The sequence below is a fragment of the Nipponia nippon genome, unplaced genomic scaffold (genome assembly GCF_047370975.1).
Source record: "Nipponia nippon isolate SJK-2023a ecotype South Korea unplaced genomic scaffold, ASM4737097v1 scaffold_2, whole genome shotgun sequence".
Classification (NCBI taxonomy): Eukaryota; Metazoa; Chordata; class Aves; order Pelecaniformes; family Threskiornithidae; genus Nipponia; species Nipponia nippon.
The window spans coordinates 621,917-646,209 of NW_028262336.1; the positions used below are offsets into that span (position 1 = coordinate 621,917).

At 44.2% G+C, this 24,293-nt stretch overlaps 1 protein-coding gene across 1 annotated transcript in view; it reads left to right on the forward strand.

Annotated features, from left to right (window-relative positions):
- Nucleotides 1-48: 48 nt before the first annotated feature.
- Nucleotides 49-24,293, forward strand: part of CLCN1 (chloride voltage-gated channel 1) — a 77,575-nt gene continuing 53,330 nt past the window's right edge. Inside the window, exons 1-3 of the mRNA XM_087755999.1 lie at nt 49-79; nt 1,835-2,019; nt 6,078-6,252. Of these exons, the coding sequence (XP_087612125.1) occupies nt 6,202-6,252 (51 nt within the window). The 5' untranslated portion in view covers nt 49-79; nt 1,835-2,019; nt 6,078-6,201. The remainder of the gene's footprint in view (nt 80-1,834; nt 2,020-6,077; nt 6,253-24,293) is intronic.

The window sequence follows — 24,293 nt, forward strand, 5'->3', positions numbered from 1 at the left end:
CAATGATCTTGCTGCTGGGAAACTGAGACCTAGGTAATGCACCTGGGAGAAAGCCAGTGAGCGAGTATGAAATAAGAAGGTAAAAGCTCTGTTCTCATTAGTTCTAAAATAAACCCCAGTATCCAGATCCGCTAGAGGTTGCCATTTACTTGTCTCATCCGTGACACCTAGATGGGTGCTTCCCATCTTCTAAGTTACCTTTTTTATGGAAAGAGTACATTGGTTTTTCATAAACCAAATTCAGGTACAGGAAATCTAGTAGTAACATTAGCAGTGGAATTACCAACATCTACCTGTGCAGAAAGTGTTTCCAGTAGTACAGAAGATGAAGTAAACAAGATGTTTGTATTTTCAGAGAAATTAGTTTTGAGCTACTAGCATAGTTTAAGGAATGGCTTTCATAGCTATTAACTAATAGCTATAGTTAACCGGTTCACATTTTGGCTCAAAACCAAAAGAACAATAAGGTCAAAAGGGAGTGAAAAGAGCGAACGGGATGTAGACAAGGTATTTTTCAAATCTTGAGTTGCATGAAAATCATTGTATTTATTAGAGCAATTCGGTAAATGAATACAGTTCTAGTCATTCTAAACTGCTTTTGTTTCCCTATTTGCCATTATGAAAAGTAATAGATACTCAGAGGATTTGACTTCGTAAAAATAGTCATTGATCTCCTTAAAAATGAGGATGTATGGAATGGTGTTGAAAGAGGGCATGCTTTCCAAAACGTCAAAAGATTTGCGTAAACATCTATAAAACATCTGGTAAAATAAAATTGATGCCAAGCTGAGATTCCTAACGTACACTGTACCTGTGTTGTGCGATGTGTTCTTACCCTGTCTTCAGGGTATGAGAATTCTTCGCTACATCACAACACTAAATTATTAAGTTAGGAGAAGGAAATGCAAGAAAAGAAGATACTGTTATGTAATAAATAGATCATCTTCATTACATGGTGATTATGTCATTGGCGTTTGCATACAGAAAACAGTTTCTTTTAAAGGAAAGGAATGAAACAAGAATCTCCAGAGAAGTTATCATCAGCCATTGTCCCGGGTCGGCAGCCTCGGTGAGGCTGTTTCACTAGGCTTGCGTAGTAAGACTTGTGTACTAAGTCCTACTCAATGCGATTTGGCCTAGTGTTGCCGCTTTTGCCAATTCTACCTGTAGAAATCTCTCTCGTGAAGGTTTGGTATTCTTTTGTTTCCGTTCATCTGCGTTTGGTACCTCGTTTCTGGTCACTGTTATGTATAACTTGGTCTCCGGACTGTAGTTTTGTGTAAACGGTTACACCCGCGTGCACAAATTCTTAAGAAGACATCTTCTGTGTCATTCACTACATCTTTCAAAGAGCTCTGAGTTGTATTCAGACTTCCTTAACTTAAAAAAAATAACTAGAATAGCTGTATTTTAGGCTGTGGAGGTTTTTTTTTTTTACTTTTTTTTCCTTTGTCACTCCTAAAAGTTCTGATTTTTCAGCTGTAAAATAAGGAGAAACAGTAACACCTCTCATAGAAACCGTGCTTTCACAAAGGTGAGCATCATGCTGCATTGAGAAAATATTTAGATTTGGATCTGTTATGTTCAGGTTGTAAAGAAAAATGCAAACTAGCTAGCTGTTAGTATTCGGTCACTTGTAAAGTCACTTAAAGCGTGAGGGGAAAAGGTCACGCTGAGCATAGGCGTAACTTCTAAATTGATTTTACATAGAAATAAACAGTGAAGGGATGTCATAAACTGCCACTGCCTCTAGTAGCTCTGTGGCTTGGGTATTCCTCCTGCCCAGCCCAGAAACCCCACGCTTTCCATCCCAGCCTGATTTTTCCATTTGCAGGTTCAAACAGTAGCAAGGCTGAGTGTGCATCTTGGACGTCCGACAGACGTACGGAGGACACCGATGTGGCCGGCTACACAGACTGCAGCAGATAAGGCACTGCCTTCAGCAGCACCTAGCTTCAGCACTACCAAGACTCAAAGCATAAATACAGACAGCCACCTCCCCTTTCTCCTCTTCGCCTGGTAAGGATCGAAGTTCAGTAGTGAAAGCACGCACATCCCCGCTCTCTAGATTCACAAGCACATTCATGCGTCCGTGAGAGCGTGGCCCCTCTGTGTCTCCCATACCCCTGCCCAAATCTTGGGCCTTCTTATCTGCTCCATGGGTCTGCTACCTGCTTGCTAATCCAGCTTGATGCTTGCTAGCGAACCGGTGCCCTCGCATGCTCATCCCACAGGCACCCCACCCTCATGGGTCCCGCTGAATGCCAACATGACCCCTCTGCCTACCTAATACCCCTGACCAGACCCATGGCCTCCTACTTGCTGGTTAGTCGAGGTTGAAGTTTGCCACCAAATTACATGCACGCATCCCAGGTTTGGGGAAGATACAGCCACTCCGCCCGCAGCTGGCACCTGACACAAGGGCTGTGACCCCCGGTGCTGCTCTAGCTGCTGGTGCTGAGCCCCTGCCTCGCCTCACTCATGCTGGTCCACTCGGCAGCTGCACCCAGGACACACGCTGGTCCCATCCTAGAGGCTGGACCTCACCCACTCTTGTTGCTGACACCACAGGCCTGGGGTGCCTACACCCCTGGTCTGACTCCCGTTGCTAGCACCAAGTCCCCTCACACCTGTAGCTAGTACTCGGGGCACCCAGTGAAGTGATCTGGAGAGCTATGGCTGCTCCAGCTACTGATGCTGAGACTCCAGCTGCTGGTACCACAGGCCCAGAGCTCCTAGACCCCTGGTCTGACTGCAGTTATTGACCCCAAATTCACTCACACCAGTATCACCAGTTGCTGGCACCTCATCCTTACAGCACTCATGTACATGGGATAGTGAGGTTACATGGAAAGATAGTTAAGCAAGGATTTAATAAGAAGATAGGACAGACTCTGGTGATCAGGAGCAGCACTCAGTCAGACAAGCACACTGACCAGCCTTGCTTTTCACAAAACCGGCCCCTTTCCATCTGTTCCCCACTTTGTTCCTCCCCAACCCTTTTCTTTCACAAGTTTTGCATAGTCCCCCAGACCCCGTTCAAATATCTCAAATTCTTATGTTCCTCTTGTTTCCCCCTTATTAGTTACAAAGTCCAGGCTGGCCCTCTCCAAAGCTGTGCCTGTAGTTTCTTAATGGCCCATCAAAGAGTGACTGGAGACATTTGGTCTTTTGCATCATCTCTGTTATCCCTTGTCTCTCAGGTCTGAGTCTCTGCATGGTTTTGTTTGTGGCTTCCCCCTTCCTTTATCTAATCACCTTCTGCATTGAAAAGGTCCTTGACTGGATAACCTTAATAAAGGAGATGCTTTCACCTTTCACATGCCCTTACATAACCCATCTTTATTTAGTGGGAGAAACAGCTTAGGAAGTCATGATGTTGCCCTAAGTAACTGTCTGCTTTGCCTCAATATATACAGAATGTATCAATTTCCCTGACTGAAAAGCTTTACAGATAACAGAGGAAAAAACCAGTAGGTGTCTGTGAAAAAAGCTGTGGCCTGTATTGGGATAGTGCCCCTGTACTGGGCACTGGTGAGGCTGCACCTTGAGTCCTGTGTTCAGTGTTGGGCCCCTCACTACAAGAAGGCCATGGAGGGGCTGGAGCGTGGCCAGAGCAGGGCAGCGAGGCTGGGGCAGGGGCTGGAGCCCAAGGCTGGGGAGGAGCGGCTGGGGGAGCTGGGGGGGCTCAGCCTGGAGAAGAGGAGGCTGAGGGGAGCCCTCATCGCTCTCTGCAACTGCCTGAAAGGAGGCTGGAGCCGGGGGGGTCGGTCTCTTCTCCCCAGGAACAAGCGATGGGACGGAGAGGAAACGGCCTCAAGCTGCGCCAGGGGAGGTTTAGGTTGGATATTAGGGAAAACTTCTTCACCAAAAGGGCTGTCAGGCCCTGGCCCAGGCTGCCCAGGGAAGGGGCTGAGTCTTCATCCCTGGAAGTATTTAAAAGCCGGGTAGATGTGGTGCTTGAGGGCATGGTTTAGTGGTGGGCTTGGCAGTGCTGGGTTAACGGTTGGACTCGATGATCTTAAGGGTCTCTTCCAACCTTAACAATTCTGTGATTCTATGATCTGCTCCATTCCCCGCAGACCTCTGGGCTGGCTGCTGCCTCAGGATACAGTAGATAGTAGCTACAACTCAGCTGAGGACGTAGCAGTTACCATGGCTGCTCAGTGCTCTGTTTCTCAAAGCAGTAGCTCAGAGCAGCACCCTGATTTTGCCCTTTCTACCCTATTAGTCCCTCCTTGCTTTTCTTGTGGCACAGGCCAGAACACACAGAAGGGCAGGAGGCAGGACCTCCCTACTTTGCACACCTACTGATGTTCCAGGATCCTCAGCATCCCACAAACCCTTCCTGACTGTGCTGTTGAGCAGCTTTGACTGGTTTTAGGTACAATGAATTGGCTTAAGCATAGCTTTTTTGTTGTCTTCTATATTCCCATGTCATTTCTAGTCAGAGATCAAGAAAAAAACCCCCAGCATTAACACAAGAGGGAAATATGAGATCCTTTTAAGGTAGTCCTCAGGAATGGAATGACATATATTTAGATGTTAGAATATGCATTCTTTTGGTGTATCTGTCTGTCACAAAGTGTTTCAAAACTTGAAACTCACTTCTGAGGATGATGGGGAAAAATTAGAAAGAAAATGGAAAAAAGAATCATTAAGAGTTGAAACCTCATGAAGTCAACCTCCTGAAGTTCAACAAGTGCGGAGTCCTGCACCTGGGGAGGAGCAGCCTCATGCACCAACATATGCTGGGGGTCACCAGCTGGAAAGCAGCTTGGCAGAAAAGGTCATGGGGGACCTGGTGGATACCAAGTTGAACAGGAGCCAGCAATGTGCCTTTGTAGCAAAGAAGGCTAATGGTATCCTGGGCTGCATTAGGAGGAATGTGCTTCTCCCAGGACCAGCTCCTCAGTCCCAGGTCAAGGGAGATGATCCTTCCCCTCTACTCAGCTCTGTTGAGGCTGCAGCTGGAGTCCTGTGTCCAGTTCTGAGCTCCTCCGTACAAGAGAGACATGGACATACTGGAGAGAGTCCAATGAAGAGCTGCTAAGATGATTAAGGTACTGGAGCATCTCTCCTATGAGCAAAAGCTGAGAGAGCTGGGACTGTTCAGGCTCGAGAAGAGAAGGCTCAGGGGGATCTTATCAGTGTACATAAACACCTGAAGAGAGGACAGAGCCAGGCTCTTCTCAGTGGTGCCCAGTGACAGGACAAGAGGCAATGGACACAACTGAAACACAGGAGGCTCCCTCTGAACATCAGGAAACACAATTTGACTCTGAGGGTGACTGAGCACTGGAGCAGGTTGCCCAGAGAGGTTGCAGAGTTTCCATTTCTGGAGATACTCAAAAGCTGTCTGGACATGGTCTTAGGCAACTGGCTGTAGGTCACCCTGCTTGAGCAGGGGGAAGTTGGACCAGATGGCCTCCAGGGTTCCCTTCCAACCTCAACCATTCTGTGATTCTGCATGAAAAAGGTACTGAGTGTTGGTTATGCCAGTGGATGAAGGTTCATGAAGGTACAAAGACTGTGAGGAAGGCTGTTTATTTGTGGTGAGGTCCTGTGGCCAGGGAATAAGCAATAATGGGTATCCTTTGAGAAAAATTATGTTAAATGTGAGGACACCATATAATTTATATAAGGAATAGTCTTCCAAGGCCTGCTAGGAGAACTTGCCCTCTCAGATGTTGACACTTCACAAAGTTGTCCCTAAAACAGGTAGCAGGAATAATCCTGCTCAAGTTGCAGGATGGTTTTCTTGTCTCTAATTTTGGTAATTTTTTATTTCCGTCCTCTTCTTCCCTAGTATCTCTCCGTCATCAGCCCCCATTCTTCCTATGGTCCCACTGTTGACCCCTTCGAAATGCAGTGAAGAACGATACTGCCTGCGAGAGGAGAGGGAAACCTTACCTCCTGTTAATTTACTGAGCTGTCCTGGTGCCAGGACAGCAGAGGGATATTAAAGCAGGGAAGCGGCTGCTGTGTCCAAGCACAGACTGAACAGGAGGGGGCAGGGAGTCTCTGGTTACACTCTCCCTCTCTGTCTTTCCCTCACCAGTAACCTTCTCTCTCAGGGTGCTCTGTGGGATTTTAGCTGAAGCCTTGCGCCTGTTTCACTCCATGATTTTGCCGTGGAAAGCAGACGGGAAGACATTGCCCTGAACAACCCCGACTCCACAGGACATTGTTTCTGGGGATATGACTGGGGATGGCTCTCCAACAAAAGCGTTCCGATACCAACAAACCCTGGTGAGTACAATACCTGCAGGAGGACAGAATGTTTCTTACACGATAGCTGTTCCCTTCTCTGTTTAAGGGGCTAAACACTGTCTTTGCCTGCAAATATCCTTCCCTGTTTGTATTAGGAAGAACCTGTGAGAGTTCTGCCTGAGCACATGCCCCAGTAGTGCCTTCCTCCAAGAGAAAATGAGGCCATATTCTCCTTTTCTCAGTATGAAAATGGGAATTGTTCCTAATCCCCATGGGTGAAAAATTTACATCACTGAATTCACCAGCCAAGGAAAAAATGCTGGAGAGACTCAGGGCCGAGTCTGTAGGGACACCCAGTCCGCAGAGCTGTTTAGAAATGCAGCTGCTGGTTGTGAATGGGTTTCCTTTTTCCAGACAACCACAGATAAGGCACCGAAAGCTTTCCCTGCCCTTTGCTACAGCTCCCAGAAGATGTGGTTAGGATACTGCCATGCTGGGTGTTAACGGGTGCTGTGAGAGCACAGAGCATGTTGCTCTGTGGCATCTTTTGGGCACATCCCATGGGGTCTCGCACTGCTTTGTTTCGTAGGTATTTGGAGGCAGGCTGTTGCCCCACTTTCTGCTTTAAGTACTTTAAGAGCTTACTGCCAACTAGGAGAACGAAGATTTATTGCATCTCATGAGTCCTCACACTTCTCTGGACAAGCTGAGGTAGCAGTTTGTACTGTATCTAAAAAGCCACTTCCTTTGGTAATTTGAAGTGAGGATTAGCATCATAGAGATTGCCTAAGGAACAGCACGAATGGAATCCCAACCTCTAAAAATGAATGGTGGCCTTTTTGTACCCAAGCATACAAAGTTTTGGTAGCAGTGTTTGGAGACAAATAAGACTGTGTAGAGGCTGAGGAAAACATGAAATCTTATCTTCTTTGAGCTACTGTAAAGAAAGATGGAGAGACTCCTTGTAGAAGCTAGAACACCTGGTTTACTAAGGGGAGTGTATGGTTGCCTTTGGGAACAGGAAGCTGAGGTGAAGACCAGGAGAGTAGCTTTCAGTCCAACATTTTCTGCTGCTAAGCCCTGCTCTTGTGTATGATGTAGTGCCTTACAGACGAATGAAGAATTGTATGATCTTTAGTGTGACCATATAGCCCTTTATGACTGAAAGCTTGATTTCAAATCCAGACTTTTGTATTGAATGTAAATTTCTTAGTGATCCACATAGGCACATCACAAGCACGTGCCCTCAGCTCAACAGTGTTTTACTAAGAACGCTATTTATCACTTGTCAAGTATTAACATTGCTGAAGGAGCCAGTCATTACAGTGGAAAGGCTGGATTATGAAATATTTCATCTCTGTTGGCCTGTCTTTCTGTAGTCCAGTACAAAAAAGTAGCATCCTCAGCGTCAAGATTGAGTAGCACCAACACTAGAGCACTGAGACCGGGCCTAATATACAACATAATGGGATTGCAGTGGCCTGTTTGCACAGTATACAAACATGTAAGGTTTGTGGAGGGAGAGCAAGAGTTGGGTACTGAGATCAAAAATTCAAACCGAGTTGGTTTCTGAGTTGATCAAATTGCATGAGGTACTGAGCTGTAAGGAAATACTACAAAACTGAACAAAAACAGTGGTAAAGAAGAGAGCAGAGACAGCAAAAGATGCAGAAACAGTGAGTAGGCTACTTGGGGAAAATGGCTATATTTCTTCTGTAACTGTAACAAACTCATGAATCTCTAGAATTTTCAGTTTTAGATTCTTTAGTTTAGAACTAGACTAGTCAGGGTATTTAGACTAATGACAGTTTTCTTGAGTGCATGTGGGAAGACACAACTGGTATTAGATTTCTTGAGTTCAAAGAGCATAATCTGTATAACTTGAGCTAAGGCAAGTCTTCTTTGACAAAACATTTGTACGTTACTAAACAGGTGTTCAGGAGAGAAAGCAAGACAATGTACTGCATGGTCTTCATTTATTCATAAATTTATCCCAAATATTTGCCACTGAGAGGTTTTTTTGGCTTCTGGACAGGACAGGATTGTGTAATAAATGGTAACTGTTTGATCCCTCAAGTGTCTGCATGGATAAACCCAAAACACTTAGTTCTTTAATTGAATTCAAGGCACCCACATCCCAGATAAGTTTTATGATAAGGATGCAACTATGCTACAACCTATTTCATTAAAGAGGTGGCTATAAATTTAGGAATTCTTCCAGAATGACCATATACTTGAGTCCTTAAGAATCACAGGCAGAGTAGCAGCTAGTTACTGAGGGCAGCTAGTTGGATTAGGTAGCAAGTGAACAAGGGACTGTAATTCTGGATGTAGGTCCCTCAAGTGGATCACAAATGCTTTTGGGACTTGAGTGTCTTAGCAAGTTACGCCTTAAAATGCTGTCTTTCCTATCAAGTATCATCATTACCGCTATCCACTCCATGTAGTGAGTCATGTTAGTTCTTTCTTGTTTAGTGAGTGAACAGCAGCAGACAGCACTTCGAAACTAATGCTACTTACATCAGTTTTCATGCATAAAGCAGTCACTGCTCTCTGGGCATGCTGGTCTGTAGTAAAAGAGGTAGGTCATCACCTGGCTTCAAAGACTGTAGGAATGACTGCTGCTTTCCTCTGATTTAGAAAATCTACTGCAGCGTCACAGTCCAAAACCTAAGTCACTTATGAAGCCCTTATACCTTGGGATGAGGAGAGATGGTAGACTGCATAGTTGCTGGTCAGCCTTCAAGGTCACAAATCATCTACACGAGAGTGCTGATGAGTCAGCTGGCCATTTCTTGTCCTTCGATCCCTTCTGTGATTAAAGTATCTCTGCTTATTTATATAACATGGCCACTTCATCAAATTTTGTCCTCCTGGCTCAGTCTTTTGCCATTTCTCTCCCATATTCTTTTAGCCATTTCCTTCCCAGGTGTTCATGGCCTCTTTGCCACTTACGCTTTTACCATTCTCTTGTTATCCTCACATACCTTTTTCTCACCCTTGTCTTCTGCTGCGTCTCCTCAGTTTGTTTCTCTGCTGTTCCTGCTCTCAGTATATATGAAGCCAAGTGTTAGGTTTCACAGCTGTGTTTTTCTCTGCGCCTTCCTCACATCACTGCCATTGGATTCTGTTCTAAAAATATCCCATGTGACCCTTTCCCTGCGCTGTCCCAAGGCAGTGGGGGGATTCTCCACAGCCCCCGTCTCCTCTTTTTCTTTTTGAAGATGTTGTCAGTCATACAGAAAGTACTGTTAGAAGGCAGAAGAGACCTGGAGAACTCAGGTCATGAGAAAGATCACTTGTGCAGATTTCTATTGCTAATTCCAAAGCTGGAGAGGACAAAAGATGCAGATGAATACAGGGCCAAGCTCTACAAGGCAAGACATAGGCTGCTGACGATGACAATAGAAAAGAAAGGAAGGAATTCTTCAGTTTCTTCCTCTCTGATTAGAAGTGCAGGCATTTAGGAGCATCATCTATTGCTATTAGGGAACAATTTTTAGCTTCTTATATTCAGTCTCTGGGGGGGAGAGAGTCACCTCCTGTATACTGGCAGTATTTGTTGGCTAACAGGCTGGCCTCTGCAGAAACTAACAGAGGTCCATTGCCCATCTTCCCATAAGTCAGACTGGAGTTTAATATCTACGGAAGCTAAAGGCCTCCTACTCACTTATCCACCATATCCACCTTGCCATCTGCTTCCCCTTGCTTTGGCATCTACTGACTCACTTCTATAGGCATATTTGAAGATCTACATTTGTTTCTCTCCACACTTCCCATTAGTGGGATCGCAGAACTAATGCCTTGTCAGAAATTTGCTGCAGAAATCAGTAATAGGGTCTTGTCCTGGCTGCATGGTACAAATGCCTGGGGAGCTGAAAGGCGTTCCCCTGCAATGTACACACAGGAGTGCTCCTCTTCTGTAACCGTCAGCCAGTCACTGGGCAAACAGACCTCCTGCTTTTGTCCTGTGGGATTGTGCCTGGACCTTTCCTAGCTGAGGGATGGGCCAGTTTCAGAATCCCGGCAAGTAACAGCATGTTTCCAGTGCCACCCAGCATGCCAGGAGGAAGGCTGAGGAAAAGAAAAACGAGAACAGGCCTACTAACAACCAGCTTTTTCTTAAAGTAACATGGATTTTATTTTTAAGATTTTAGTAAGGTGGAATACACATGGCATTCATTGATTAGGAGCAGGTTAAAGGATGGTTTGAGTATAGATTTATTTCTCCAGAGTGCCAGGCCCTACAGACAAATCAGGAGTTCATAGCTGCCCTATCCAGTCTGTTTGCAAATAATTTATGTAAGAACCTCTTCCCCAAACAACAAAGTAGTGCTCTGTCCATCACTGTGTGGGAGAGATGTTCAGAGCCGCCCTACCTGTTCAAAACATGGGGATAGGAAATTTTCATAGATTTTGCTGTGGCCATAAGCTCCAATGGGAGACCTAGCAGCTTCTTGAAGACATTCTCTCATTTCCAGTTTGTATTGCTAGCGGACCTGGTCTTCACAGTTCTGTTAATAATCTAAGTTTATCTGACATTATTTTGTGTTTGTCTCTATCAAAGTGAAAAAAAGAGAGTCACAAAAAGATTTAGATGGGAAGGGACCTCTGGCAGTACCCAGTCCAACCATGCTCAGGCATGACTTGCCCTTGTTGTCAGTCATGGCTGTTGCCTCTTGCATTTTCCCCGTGCCTCTTTGAGAAGAGCCTGGCTCCATCTTGTCTATACCCTTCCTCTAGGTAGTGGCAGACAGCAAACAGACCCCCCTCAGTCTCCTCTTCTCCAAGGTGAATAAACCCACCTCCTTCAGCCTCTCCCCTCCACAACCCAGGCAAGAGTTCCCAAGGTGACACCCACAGCTGTGTACCAGTGCTGTTTATTACTGACCTAAATGCTTTGTCCACGGAGAAAGTTTGGTTTAACTGTAACACGTGCAGTAGAAACATCACTAAAGACTTTGCCTCCCACTTGGCACTACCTTTCCTGGCCGTTGCCCATGCTGTCCTTGTACCAAAACTGGAGCAGTTGCAGCCTCACAGGTGCAGGTTGCCTGCAGGAACCTTACCCTAGATGGCATGGTCCTAGCAAGGTGCTGCAAGGGGCTTTTTCTGCTACTTGCAGAAAAACATTTTTTTCACCCATTTCCAGCATCATTCAGGTACTGGGTTCTGTCATGAAGGTGTCTGGAATTGTATGTTTTAATATGTTATTTCCAAACAATCCAAGGTGTCCAGGTACAAAGTGGAGATCTCACACACCGGGAGCTAGCTGACTAGCAACGGTGTTGTCTCTCAGCGCTGTAGTTGTCTATTCCTGAGAAAGCTGTCGCAACTATAGCAGAGTAGCAGAAAGAATATCTTGATACTCCAGTGAGATTGCCCAGCTACATGTGCCTTACTTATAGTGCTATAGAATTTAAGCTTTTCCATGAATTGTCCAGGCCTCCTGCCCAAGCAAATAAATGCCATGGGCTGGCAGCATGCTGATCAATCTAACCCTTGCCATTGATCCTGTGCTGTAAAAAGTAAAATAACCTGCTTGTGTGTAAATGGCATAAGGGGGCATCCCATATTTTTTTGAAACCTAATAGGGTAACTGCATGCTATAAGCTTTTTTTTTATGCGGACAAAGAAAGTACATCATTGTTTTGACAGCTGATACTTGCGTGCTAATTTGGCAGTATAGCAGATTAAATTATTTCAGACAAGTTTGGGGTGGGGGAGACGGATAGACGATGTACTAGCATTCCTGGTATTTCAAAAAGTTAGACCTGTTGCTAGCAAAATTGTCAACAACGGTAGCAGAGGGGCAACTGGAATACAGAGGTTACTGCCCAAGCTGTGCAGCAGGTGGCATACAAAGTACAGTACATGAGAAATGATGCATCCATACAGAAATGTACAGTAAATACAAATCCTCAAGGTAAACTCAGCTACTGTTGTCAATCTCTACAAAATCACAGCAAAGAACCCGGGCATGGTGGTGAGAAGCTGGTGGTAAACACTGCATAAAAATAAGTTATTTTGTCAATGCTTGCTTTAGTGAAGTTGCTGCTTTAGTATTGATAGAACAGCTTCCACGTATCTGCATGATACAATGATAACTGTTCACTCGTCTTGTTAACACAGAGGGAGGACAGACACAGGCTATTAATGTTGGAGACTACCTTATCAGAACGTGCTTATTTGAAGTGTTTTCATTTACTAAGTGACTTAGAACTACTTGAGGAACCAGATTTCATTGCTGGTTATCTCCATGTGAAGGCATTCTATGCCTTTTGTATTTGATAATGGTGCAGGTCTCCACACTGCACATAGGAGTAGCAAAGAGATCCTCCACAAGTTGTTACTACAACAGACGCTTCAGTCTTTGGGCATTGCTACGGATATAGGCAGGGTTAAAGGATTTGCTCACGTTGTTAAAACTGAGCCATACATCTCTACAACAAATTCCTGCCTCCTGGTGAAGTAATTGATTCTTATGTGTCCTTAAAGGAACCAAGTGACTGTGGAGGTTGACAGTCATCCATTTCCACAAAATATTTATAAAAGGTCACGAATCAGGAATGTTTGCCTATCAGCTATTTGCATTGAGAGTAGATTCTAAAAGTACATAAGAATACAAAGCAACTTCACCGTATTTATCGCGCAGTGCTAATGCAAGCGTGAGTGGCATGTACCCCTTTTCAAAGCAAGCCATTACCTGCAGCTCTACAAACTCTGACAAATTACATGCAGTATGTTCTTTTCTGATTTGATGATGTGAGGAAACACAGTGTTTAAGTATATTACCTTGTGGACCCTCAAGTTCGTTTCAGATTGAAGTTAGGCCAATTAGCCTTAATTGTGCATAGTCTAGCATACACATTCTTTCATCCTGTGTAAACTACTGTAGTGACTATGGATGTCTATAATCTGAGACTCGGAGCTACCCAAAGTTCTCCTGGGACACTGAAGAGAACAGAATTTGCCTGAAGATCACTCACAGAAGCTGACAAAATATTTCACTGTTAAAAAGAAATTACTGCTTTTAACTGCTACAGAAAAATAACTATCCATTTTTGAGTATATAGTCAGCCTAGGTACAGACCACAGTCCTGCAAAGAGACTTAAGAATTAGGTGAGGCTTTCCTCAGACAACTGAAAGAGCCTCATGTTCACAGTCCCTGGAAGCAATCTGCTGGAGCAACAGCACAGCAGGCCACAAGCAATCCAGGAACTTTCTGGAGTGCATTGACAACAAGTTCTTAACACAGATAATCAAGGAGACGGCAAGGGGAGGTGGTCTGCTGGACCTGATACTTACAAACAAGGAAGGACTGGCTGGGGGTGTGAAGGTCTGAGACAGCCTCAGGATCTGAGGAAGGAGAAGGGCTAAAAACAAGATCACAATCCCTGAGGTCAGGAGAGTAGTCTTTGGCTCTTCAGGGATCCTCTTGGAAGAATCCCATGGGATATGGCCCTGAATAGAAGAAGGGTCCAAGAGAGCTGGTTGATGTACAGGAATCATCTCCTCCAAGCTCAGGAATGATCCATCCTGATGAGCAGGAGATGGAGCAAAGGCAGCAGGAGGCCTGCGTGAATGAACAAGGAGCTCCTGACTAAACTCAGACATAAAAAGGTGTCGGCAGGGTCATGTGACCTCGGAGGAATACCGAAACACTGGGCGAGTGTGCAAGGATGAGGTCAAGAAAGCCGAAGCTCCTCTGGAGTTTAATCTGGTAAGGGACACAAAGGGCAACAAGAATGGCTTCTACACGTATATCAGCAGCAAAACGAAGGTGATGGAAAACGTGGGCCCTCTGCTAAAGGGGCAGAGGACCAGGTGACAAAGAGCAAGGACCCTCATTCGAAAAGGAAGAGGTCAGGGAACATTTAAACAAACTGGACATACACAAGTCCATGGAAACTGATGGGATGCACCCACAAGTGCTGAGGGAGTGGGTCAATTTCATTGCAAGGCCACTCTCAAATTTCTTTCAAAGGTCACAGGGATTGGGAGCGGTTACTGAGGACTGGAAGAAAACAAATGTCACTCCTATCTTCAAAAAGGGCAAGAAGTCCAGCAAACTGTGCGCTGGTCCGCCTCACCTCAATCCCCAGATGGAGCAACTCACCTTGGGAACCATTTTCAGACACATGAAGGACAGGAAGGTGATTAGCAGTAGCCAGCATGGATTTATGAAGGGAAAAATCACGCTTAACCAATCTGATAGCTTTCTGCAATCATATGACAGCTTGATGGATGAAGGGAGAGCAGTGGATTTTGTTTATCTTTACTTTAGACACTTTGCTTTTGACACTGTCTCCCACAACATCTTCACAGCAAGCTGATTAAGTACAGGCTGTACTTAAGTGTACTTGAGACAAGTGGACCTCGAAGTGGATTGAAAACTGGCTGAACTGCAGGGCTTAAAAGGTTGTGATCAGCAGCACAAAGGCCAGCTGGAGGCCAGTCATTAGCGGTGTACCCCAAGGGTCGATACTGGATACAATACTGTTTAACCTCTTCATTAATTAGATGATGAAACTAAGTAAACTTCAGCAAATTTGCAGATAATACAAAACTGGGATGAGTAGTTGATACACCAGAGGGTTGCACTGCCAGTCAGAGGGACCTTGACAGGTTGGAGGAATCAGCAGAGAAGAACTTCAGGAAGTTCGACAAAGGGAAAGGTAGAGTCCTGCACCCCGGGAGGAATAATCCAATGCACCAGTACATGCTGCGAACTGGTTGGAAAGCAGCTTAGCAGAAAAGGGCCTGGGGGTCCTGACGGACACCAAGTTGAACATGAGTCAGCAGTGTACCCTTGCTGCAAAGAAGGCTAATGGTAACCTGGGCTGCATTAAGAGGAGTGCTGCCAGTAGGTTGTGGGAGGTGATCCTTCCCCTTCACTTAGCTGTGGTGAGGCCACATCTGGAGTCCTGTGTTGAGTTCTGAGCTCCCCAGTTCAAAAGACATATGCAGCTACTGGGGGGAGTTCTGCGAAAGGCCACAAAGATGATGAAGGGACTGGAGCATCTCTCATAGGAGGAAAGGCTGAGAGAGCTGGGACTGTTTAAAGAGAAGGCTCGGGGGATCTTGTCATCTGATGGGAGACTGAAGATGATGAAGCTAGACTCTTCTCAGTGGTGCCCAGTGACAGGACAAGATGGAATGGGCACAAATTGAAACACAGGAAATTCTGTCTGAACATAAGGAAAAAGTTTTTTTGCTGTGATTGAGCACTAGCACAAGTTGCCTGGAGAGGTTGTAGAATTTACATCCTTGGAGGTATTCAAAAGCTGTCTGGACATAGACCAGGGCAACCTGCTCCGGCTGACACTGCTTGAGCATGGTATGAGACAAGACAGCAGGTGTCCCATCCAAAGCTCAAATATTCTGTGATTCTGTAATCAGAGGAACAGCAGTGCAAGATACCTACTGATCAACAAGATTATTGTCTTCTAAATATGACCCAGGATGTATTTTTGATTCCTCATCTGTAATGAACTCTCTTATCTACCCTTATTTTTAAAGGACTCACAGAAAACTGGCATTTACTTCTATTGCAGAAAAGCAAATTAAAACTGTTTGCCTGCATCTAAATTCCAAGAAATTGTGACTTTAATAGAACAACATGCATGTTGTCTGACCAGCAATTTTCTTTGGTTCTGAACCCACTGTCTACCTCCCAACATATAGCAAAACAAACCTTCTCAGTTCACTTTCTCCATATCACTCATGTTTTTATTCATGTCCAGCCCTCGTTGCCCTCTCCAGCCCGGGAGGTTCAAGTTTGCTTAGCTGTTCCTCGTACAGAAGCTATTCCGTAATTCTGACCATCCTCTGAAACTCTTCCAGTTCTACCATATTCTTTTTGAGACTGGGGGAAACAGAAATGCAAATATTACTCAAGATGTACTTGCACATTGCATTTTATCTAGTCTTATTTTCCTATCTCTTAACTCATGGTTTTAAAAAAATATGGAGGGAGTCATTATTATGACCATTCTCTTTAACCCCAAGACCTTATCCTTAAATAAAAGTCAGCTTAAATAGTAACAGTTGGATGATTCTTGTGTATGCAAAGCTAGAACACCTGTTCCTCCTCATTTTACGTTTATTGTGACTGTTTCATCTGTTATTTTATCGCTCAGTCATCCTGTTAAGGTCCTTATACAGTTCTTCAGTCAGCATTTGTTTTTACTCCTCTGAATAACTTACCAACAAACTGTGAGCCCTTTTCCAGACCAGAGAGGTATTTGATATTACACTGCTTGGCATCAAGTTTATTATCAGCGGTAGAGGACAACGCACTGAGTGTAAGCTGCTTTTAGTTCCTATTCCATATAGAAAGAAGAAACAGCCAGTGTGGTGTAGGAACTTTATTCCAGAGGTACATGAAAATCTTTCTGTTGGGAAGATTAAGCAAGGGCTAAGTGAAGTTCTCCTCTTGCCTAAACATGTGTTTTAATACTTCATGTGAGGGTGTACATTGTAGCCGAGATGATATATTGACTGCCACATGTAACAGCTTCTTCCTTAAATGCTGCTTCCCTGACCTATGGTGAACTCATTCAGAGCACGACACTGAGCAGTTAACCGCATAAAGACGTGCATGTTTTTCCATCAGTTTACCTTTCACAAGGCTAAGGACAGACATATCGGAGCTGGTGCAAGGCAGGGAATGTGACTGTCCTTTCTTTGTGCTGCTCACAATTTTGAGGCAGCAGTGAAGGCCAACACTGAAAAATCCTGAATTACTGCGTGCTCTCTCTTCTTTAACCCAGCCTCTTCTCTATGTTTCAAAAGCAGTCTGAACTACTCTTACCCCATCATCCCTAAAGAGTTGGCTTGGTTTTTGTGTTTTCTTTTTTTTTTTAACTGCCCTTATACCAAAAGATAAAAGACCAGACTTGAGCCTTTGTCTGGAAAAGTGGAATAAGGGAGACTGAGAAGTTCAAGGTCTGATACGTGACTGGCTTTTGATTAGGCAGGTGCGCAGTGTGAGAGGCAGCCTGTTCTGTGCAGGGCTTGGGTAGCGTGGCCTATTCCAGCTTCCACTGCAGGCCCACAGAAAGAGAGAGTCAGAATATCTGCAAGTAGTCCTTCCCCATCATACTTTTCATTCTCCATTCCGTTCTAGCCTTGAGCTACCCCACATCACCCTCATTCTTTACTTTTACTGTTCCATCACTGTGAGAAACTGCTCGAGTGCTACATAGGCTACCCATGGGTATAACCACATTAAAGAAACACCACCCCTGAAGCATGAATTGCAATGGTTTAAACTTATGAGTCTGCCCAAAGTGCCCTACTGGGTCAACCCTTGTGAGCTCTGCCCCAGTCCTTCATCTCAGCAGCATCTTAGGGAACAGAACCCCAGGGGTTGGACAAGTATTGAATTGACCTTTTCCTTCAAAAGTGCCAGTCCTGGGAAGGGAAGGGGGGGAATTCATATATCCTCAGTTGGTAGCAAGAGACTCACTGAGTATAGTTTGCTTATTGTTTCTCGATGTGCTGTTTCTTCCAGTCTTGTTCATTTTATATTCTACTCAGCCACCTAACTCTTGATACCTTATAGAACCTGATATAGCAAGTACATAGTATAATGTTAGTACAATGTATTAGCAAAACACCCTAAGATATGCTGGCACACCCGTTCCAAATCCTTCCATAAGGATTTTTGACTCTTTCAGAACATCTAGTTGTTTCCACTTCCAACACAACGCCTTTTTACGAGTGTAAGCTTCTCTCTCCTTCTCCCCACTTTCCCAGACCAGTGTTTGGGTTTGTAGTAAATGGATCTTGCTGAAAGAGAAAGAGGAATCATCAGCTGATGACATTTTGCCACTGAATGTGGAGGACTGTGGGACTGACACAACTGATTCCACAACAGTATATCAGCTGACTGTTTATGCTTTTACAATATAATATAATAAGTTTTACAATATCGTAAGTGAAGTTTTACAATATAATATAATATGATCTAATGGCAGGTAGCTGTGAAAAGGGACAGACTTATTTTCTTCCCTCTATTCTTGGACATGCTTTCCTACTGCCCCTGTCATGATGGATCTAATGCCCATTGACTGCAATGTTAAATTAGCTCGGGCCATTGACTGAACAGAAATCTAACCCATCAAAACAATTGGTTTTCCATCAACCCAGCTTGGTCACCTCTCAGTCACATGGCTGCTCAAACCCCATCAAAGGAAGAGAAAATTGGCAATACAGCTTCTTGCTACGGACTGTTGTAAAGAGTGACCTTGTACAGGAGGGACAGACCAGCTGCAGGAATCAGGCTTCTGATGCTGAACATTAAGAAGGTTATCAGCACACTTTCGGACTGAAGATTTAGGAGAAGATAACAAGTGCAAAAGCATATTTTCTTCAGGTCATTTCTATGAAGGTTAGTAAAGTTACAAAAATTCTGTATCCTCAAGTGCAGGGCAGATCAGAGTCTGTGAACAATCAAATTAGACACAGAAAGCAAATATAGTTCAACCTGAATAGAGTACCAAAACAAGAACCAAAGTAGCGGTGTACCTACTTCTATGCAAATGCTAGAATTATGAAAAATAACACGTAGGACCAGTCTCTTGTCCTAACAGGAGGTACACCAGGCATATTAAAAACTTTGTGGCAGACAATCAATGGGAAATTGTAATACCAGAATACAAAATATGCAGAAAGATAAAGTAAACCAGACTAGTGATAGAGTAGTACAATGTGCTAGTGAGAACCTGAATCAAAATAATGAACTCAGCATCAGAACGGGTTGAAATTTCAGACCTAAATAGGAAGCGTATTGTGTTGGATCTGCATCACCACCTTCTGAACCTAGATTGCAACACTGTGGTATGTTGATTGAAATCAAAGAGCCAGCTAGCGCAGAAACTGCAGTAGTAACAAAAAACTGCAATGACCCCCATATAGGCTGGGCAAATGTCACATCGGGATGTGAAGTAGGTGCAATCAGTGATTGTGGAATAGTCAGCTAGGAAGCTCACAAAAGGTTATGATGTGCTAAACAATTCAACTTCTTAGTTGAAACCCCTACTTCATAGTGACCACAATATGCTTGGAGTCAATACACCTATGGAAGCAACAAAGGTCAAAAAATCCATTAGAATGGATCAAACAGAAAACCACATAAAAATGAAGGAGCCTTTTAATCAATTAAGAGACGTGACCAAAAAAATGAAACCTTTCCAGAAGATGGTTGTCTGGGAAGGACAACAGTCAGTGTCAGAGGCTGTTTGTGACAGGTTCCAGTGGAAGATGGAGATTTTTTCTAGTCAGGAGTGGCTCAGCCACCATGGATATAGGTGAAAGAACTACTATTACCTGGTTGGAGGTGGTACCAGATGTCCTTTAGGGAGCGCTGACCTCCTGCCTTCCCAATGATATCTGCCTCTTATTTCCAATGCAGCTCTGTGAGCAAGGCAGAAGCAAAATTCACATCCAGGGCCAGACACTCCTGTGGACTGATACTGCTGAGGAAGGCATTCTGATAAAAATGACATTGCAGACCTGGTATCAGAACACAGATGTTAAAGACGTTAATGCACTTCCAAGCAGATCTGAATGTGCAGCAGCTGATTTAGTACAACGATCGTGTTCTCCAGCATTCAAGACTATAGGTCAAGAGAGGACACGGCTGTAATGATCAGTGTGGCAAAACTCAGTATGGAATTGTACAGGTGATAGACATGTCTGTCCAAGGGGTCTTGCCACATAGTACAGTTAGATGGCCAAGGTGAAGGTCTGCTGCAAGAGGTTCAACCCAATGGAGAACCCTCCTGCCCCAAACAAGGAGAGTACGCCACCCCTGCAGAGGCTCTCCTTCCATCCTGTGGGGTTTAATGATGGGATTTTGAGCTGTTTCACTTGGAGGGAGAGAGAAGGGGGGTGAGGAGTCTGCTGGCCAACAGTGGTGGTGCCAGTGGTACCAACAGTGCTGTATACCAGCAAGTTCTGTAGCCAGAGCTGTGGTCCCCGTGGTACAGGGAAGCGCTCCACCCCCTGGGTCCCCTTCCCTCCTTGAACAGGGCCCTCACTGATGAAGATGAGGTTGTAATCTGCCATGGCAAGGGTCAGCTGCATCTTCTTCCCAGAACAATGAGTCTTCAGCAGGTGGCACAGCTTGTCCCTCAGCATGATGGGTCTGAGGAGCCTGCAGACTTGTGTGAGCCCAGGGTCCTTGTAGTGCTCAAAAGCCTGTGGACTGGGACATTTCTGTCCCTCTCCTGCTAAATAAAGGTCCCCAGCCCAGCCAGTGCAGCTGGCAGAGAGCAACGACTCTCCCCCTGATGCAAGGTCAAGCAACAGAGGGAGTGGGATTTGAAAAATTTCACAAGGACCATCTCCGCTTTTTTTTTGTTTTCTGACTGATCCCTATCAAAGTATGCCATAGACATAATACTACTTGTCGAATAGAATATGACTCTGATAGAGATAGGCAAAAATTGAGTTACACCCCAGATCAAGGGCAGTGTCTGAATAAGATACCACAAATACTTGCGGTGATTTTTGCTGACTCTGAACACCAAATATTGCACAGGAGCAAAACTGTGAGCAATGTTATTAAACACACAAACATGGCATCCAAAAATCAGTATTTTCTCATAAACAATCTGAGTTAGCAGCTTCTAGAACTTATTTCAGCTCTCAAGTTAAATGAAAGTTAGAATAGTTCCCATCATTTGTCCTCTGCACCTTCTTTTTCATTTGCCCGTTACTCCTCCACCACTCCTGACTTTGGTCAATGCCTTCTAATGTCGATCTACAGCCAGTCGCTGGATTCCTGTTCCAGGTTTAACATTTTCAGATGGCATGGGCATTAAATGTCAGCCCTGGGACACAATGCCATTTGTGGGGCACTTCCTGCACTTTGTTCTGCTGACTTATCTTGTCCTGGGCTTGAAATACTAGGCTACCTGTCTCTGACATCTGGAGATTGTTGCTCCCTCATGGCCTTGGGGTACTTTTTGCACCCTTTCCCCTTGTGACAGTCACAATTGGCTCTTGTTGGTAAGTATACAGCAGTTCTAGTTTGATCAGTTCCACAGGGAAAAGTCTTTCTGTAGCCTTCATGCCAAAGTGTGACCCAGTACTTCAACCTGGATGCACTTGCTTGATGGAGTTGTTGCCTTCCCCCAACACTTTCCTACAAGTCAAAGCAGGGGACTGATAAAAGAGGGAGGGGGTCCAGTGAACGTCATGCTGACTGTCACTAGCATCCCTGTATCAGCAGCCAGTGATAACAGGAAAGGTTATTGCCACAGGGGAATTGCTTTGCCCTCGTTTGTGAGTAATTTATTTTTCTGGCTGCCAAAAAACTATCTTCCCTCTGTTTGCCTTCACCTTTATCTTACATTGCTACCATGGGTTGTTCTATGGGAAACAGGCAAAACCCCTGCTGTGCAGGAGGGTTAGGTGGTTTTGTATGGGTATCTGCATTTGGATGGGGGAAGGAGAAGGAAAACAGGAAGATTAGTCAAAACTGCACAAGATTTACTAGTATAACTTTGACAGTAAATAAGGTATTTAAAAAATCTTTAATGGCAGTGATAACATGTCTGTGCTACAACTTTTATATTGACATCATTTATCTCAGTTAGGTGAGACAGGACAGGACACAGGTCAGCAACTAGTACTTGGCAACCATGGAGTTCATATAAGTAGTTTATAGCATTTGCTGTAATAATAGTGAAAGCCTGAAATGTAAGCAAGACTCAAGTGTTACTGAGAAAAGGTTGATGGATGCTTGTCTCTGCTGCAGTCAGAAAAGGCAGTCCCTCTCCTCATTTCTAGGTGTGTTCCTGACCCCTTCTTTTCTAACATTCACGTGGCCATGCATCAGCTGGAATGGAGAGCTGAGCTGGCTGAAAATTAATTTTTTGTTGCATCAAGGTTCTTGATCACTAGTTCCAGTACCTAACAAATTAGGACTGTCCTTTTCAGCCAGTGTGCTCCTTAAGTCCCCTAAACCAGTCATGTGATCACCCTCTTAGAGAGATCTATAGATTCTAGGGCCTCAAAGAAGTGACTTTTCAAGCATTTGAAAGGTAAACACATATCAGGAAAATGAAATAAATTATTTCTTTCCTTTCATACCTCTAATCCTAGCCACGGTCTCCTGGAGATATCTATCCATAATCAAGGTCCCTCCTTCTTGCCCAACTCCAGCTCAAGCATACCCCTAACATGTCCTTGAAACCTTTCCTTTTCATCTCAGTCCAAATAATTTTGCTTCATAAGCCAATCCTCCTCCTAAACCTTTCAACTATGACCACAATTTTTCCTAGGTGGCCATGGCTTATATAAGAGGCAGCATTCTTCTCTTGAAATTAGCCGAGTCCAATACAAACCGGGAGCCCTAGCACAGCCTCTGCCAGCCCAGTTCTACACAGCGCATCACTGCATTTTCTTTCCACACTTATGATGTCGGTCATGCTGCTGTGTAATTGCATGATTGACAGATTGAATGTGCAATTATTAATTATACCTGTGCGAAAAGCAATTTACAGGGAGGAGGGGAAGAAAGGCACAGATTATCTACCATGCACTGCCTACCATCTCTCAAGGATGGTTTTAGCTGACAACAAAATACAGGTCATGGTACAGGTGACTTCTTAGGGAACATTCACCATTTGGAATCAGAGCTCATCATCTAGATACACAGGTAAAGAGCAATTTCCCAGAGAGTCTGTAGATTCTCTGTACTGGAATAATAACAAATTCACAAGCTTAGAAGCATCCCTAATATGTTTTGATCACTAGAGATGAATCTGTATCTCCTAGGTGTTCCTTAGTCTCTTCTGCTAAAAATGTCTTCAAGCTGATTACTTCAGAGAATGTTTGTGATGCAATGTTATTCTCCTAGAAAATAAGAAATCCACTGAACCCACTTCAACCAGTTCATTGAGTGTTTGCTAGTTCTTACTGTCTTTAGCTGCTTTTGGATGCATAACACAGTTATAAAAAGTTTTCTGCCTCTCAGCAGTCTAATTTTATTTTTTATCCGCCTTTTTTTCACTTTAACTTTTTGATACTTGTATACACACTGTGCCTATTTGATTTGTTCTCTGTTTATTTTAAGACAAGACAATCAGATCTCTGCCCCACCAGTAAGACACCTCTTCCTTTGGAAAGCCATTGAGCATATGCAAGGAAGAAATGATTTAATAGAGGCTACAGGGTGCTGTGGGATAGAAAGTCACTGAGGGAATCGAGGGCTGCAATTTAAGAAGAGGGGCAGCTGTAGGGGAGGAGCCATCCAAGCTGTGGAGGTGCGGAAACAATCTCCTAGGCAATGGAGTGTAAGCACAAAATTTTAGCAGCTTAGAAGGTCACCGAGTTAATTGCAACCGAGGTCGCAGTGGGTGGGGGAGAGTTGTGCATAAACTATGTATTTATTTCTGTGCTTCCTGACTTATACGCTTGAAGTTTTATCTATTTAAAAAAAAAAATCAAATAATCTTATTTTTATTCTAGTAAAGACTGTTCTATTTTGAGTTTTGAAGCCTGCTGGTCTTGACTGGAAAGCTCACCAGGACATCTAGTCAGATCCACCTTAAAGTTCTGGATGAGCTGGGATCCATTTATAAAACCTAGTTTGCTATCTTCTCTTTCATCTGATTTTCTGTGTCTCGCTCTTGCTGCTGGGTTTGTTTAAATTCTCTCTGCTTATTCTTTTTGCTCTCGGTTCCAAACTGTGACCACACTGCGATCTAACATAAGACAACATCAAATTAACAAGTAATTTACCTTAGGTACCAACATCAACATAGATATGGCTTTGTTTCATTTGATTTTAGGGTGAATTCACAGGGTGCTCTGTGCAGACTGTCACAGCTGGGTTGTTTCTGGAACTGGGACATAACCCTGCCCCTTTAAAGCTCATTTGGGTTTTGCCAAGTCATGGCATATCATAATGTCATATCATGTCATACCACAATGTCATCATGTCATATCGTGATCTCTTCAAGTATCCTTCCAAGTTAATCTGTTCTAACATCTACTTCAATGGCTCCTCCATGTCCCTGTGTTCCTATAAGTATTTATTTGCTTTCAATTCTGAGATCTA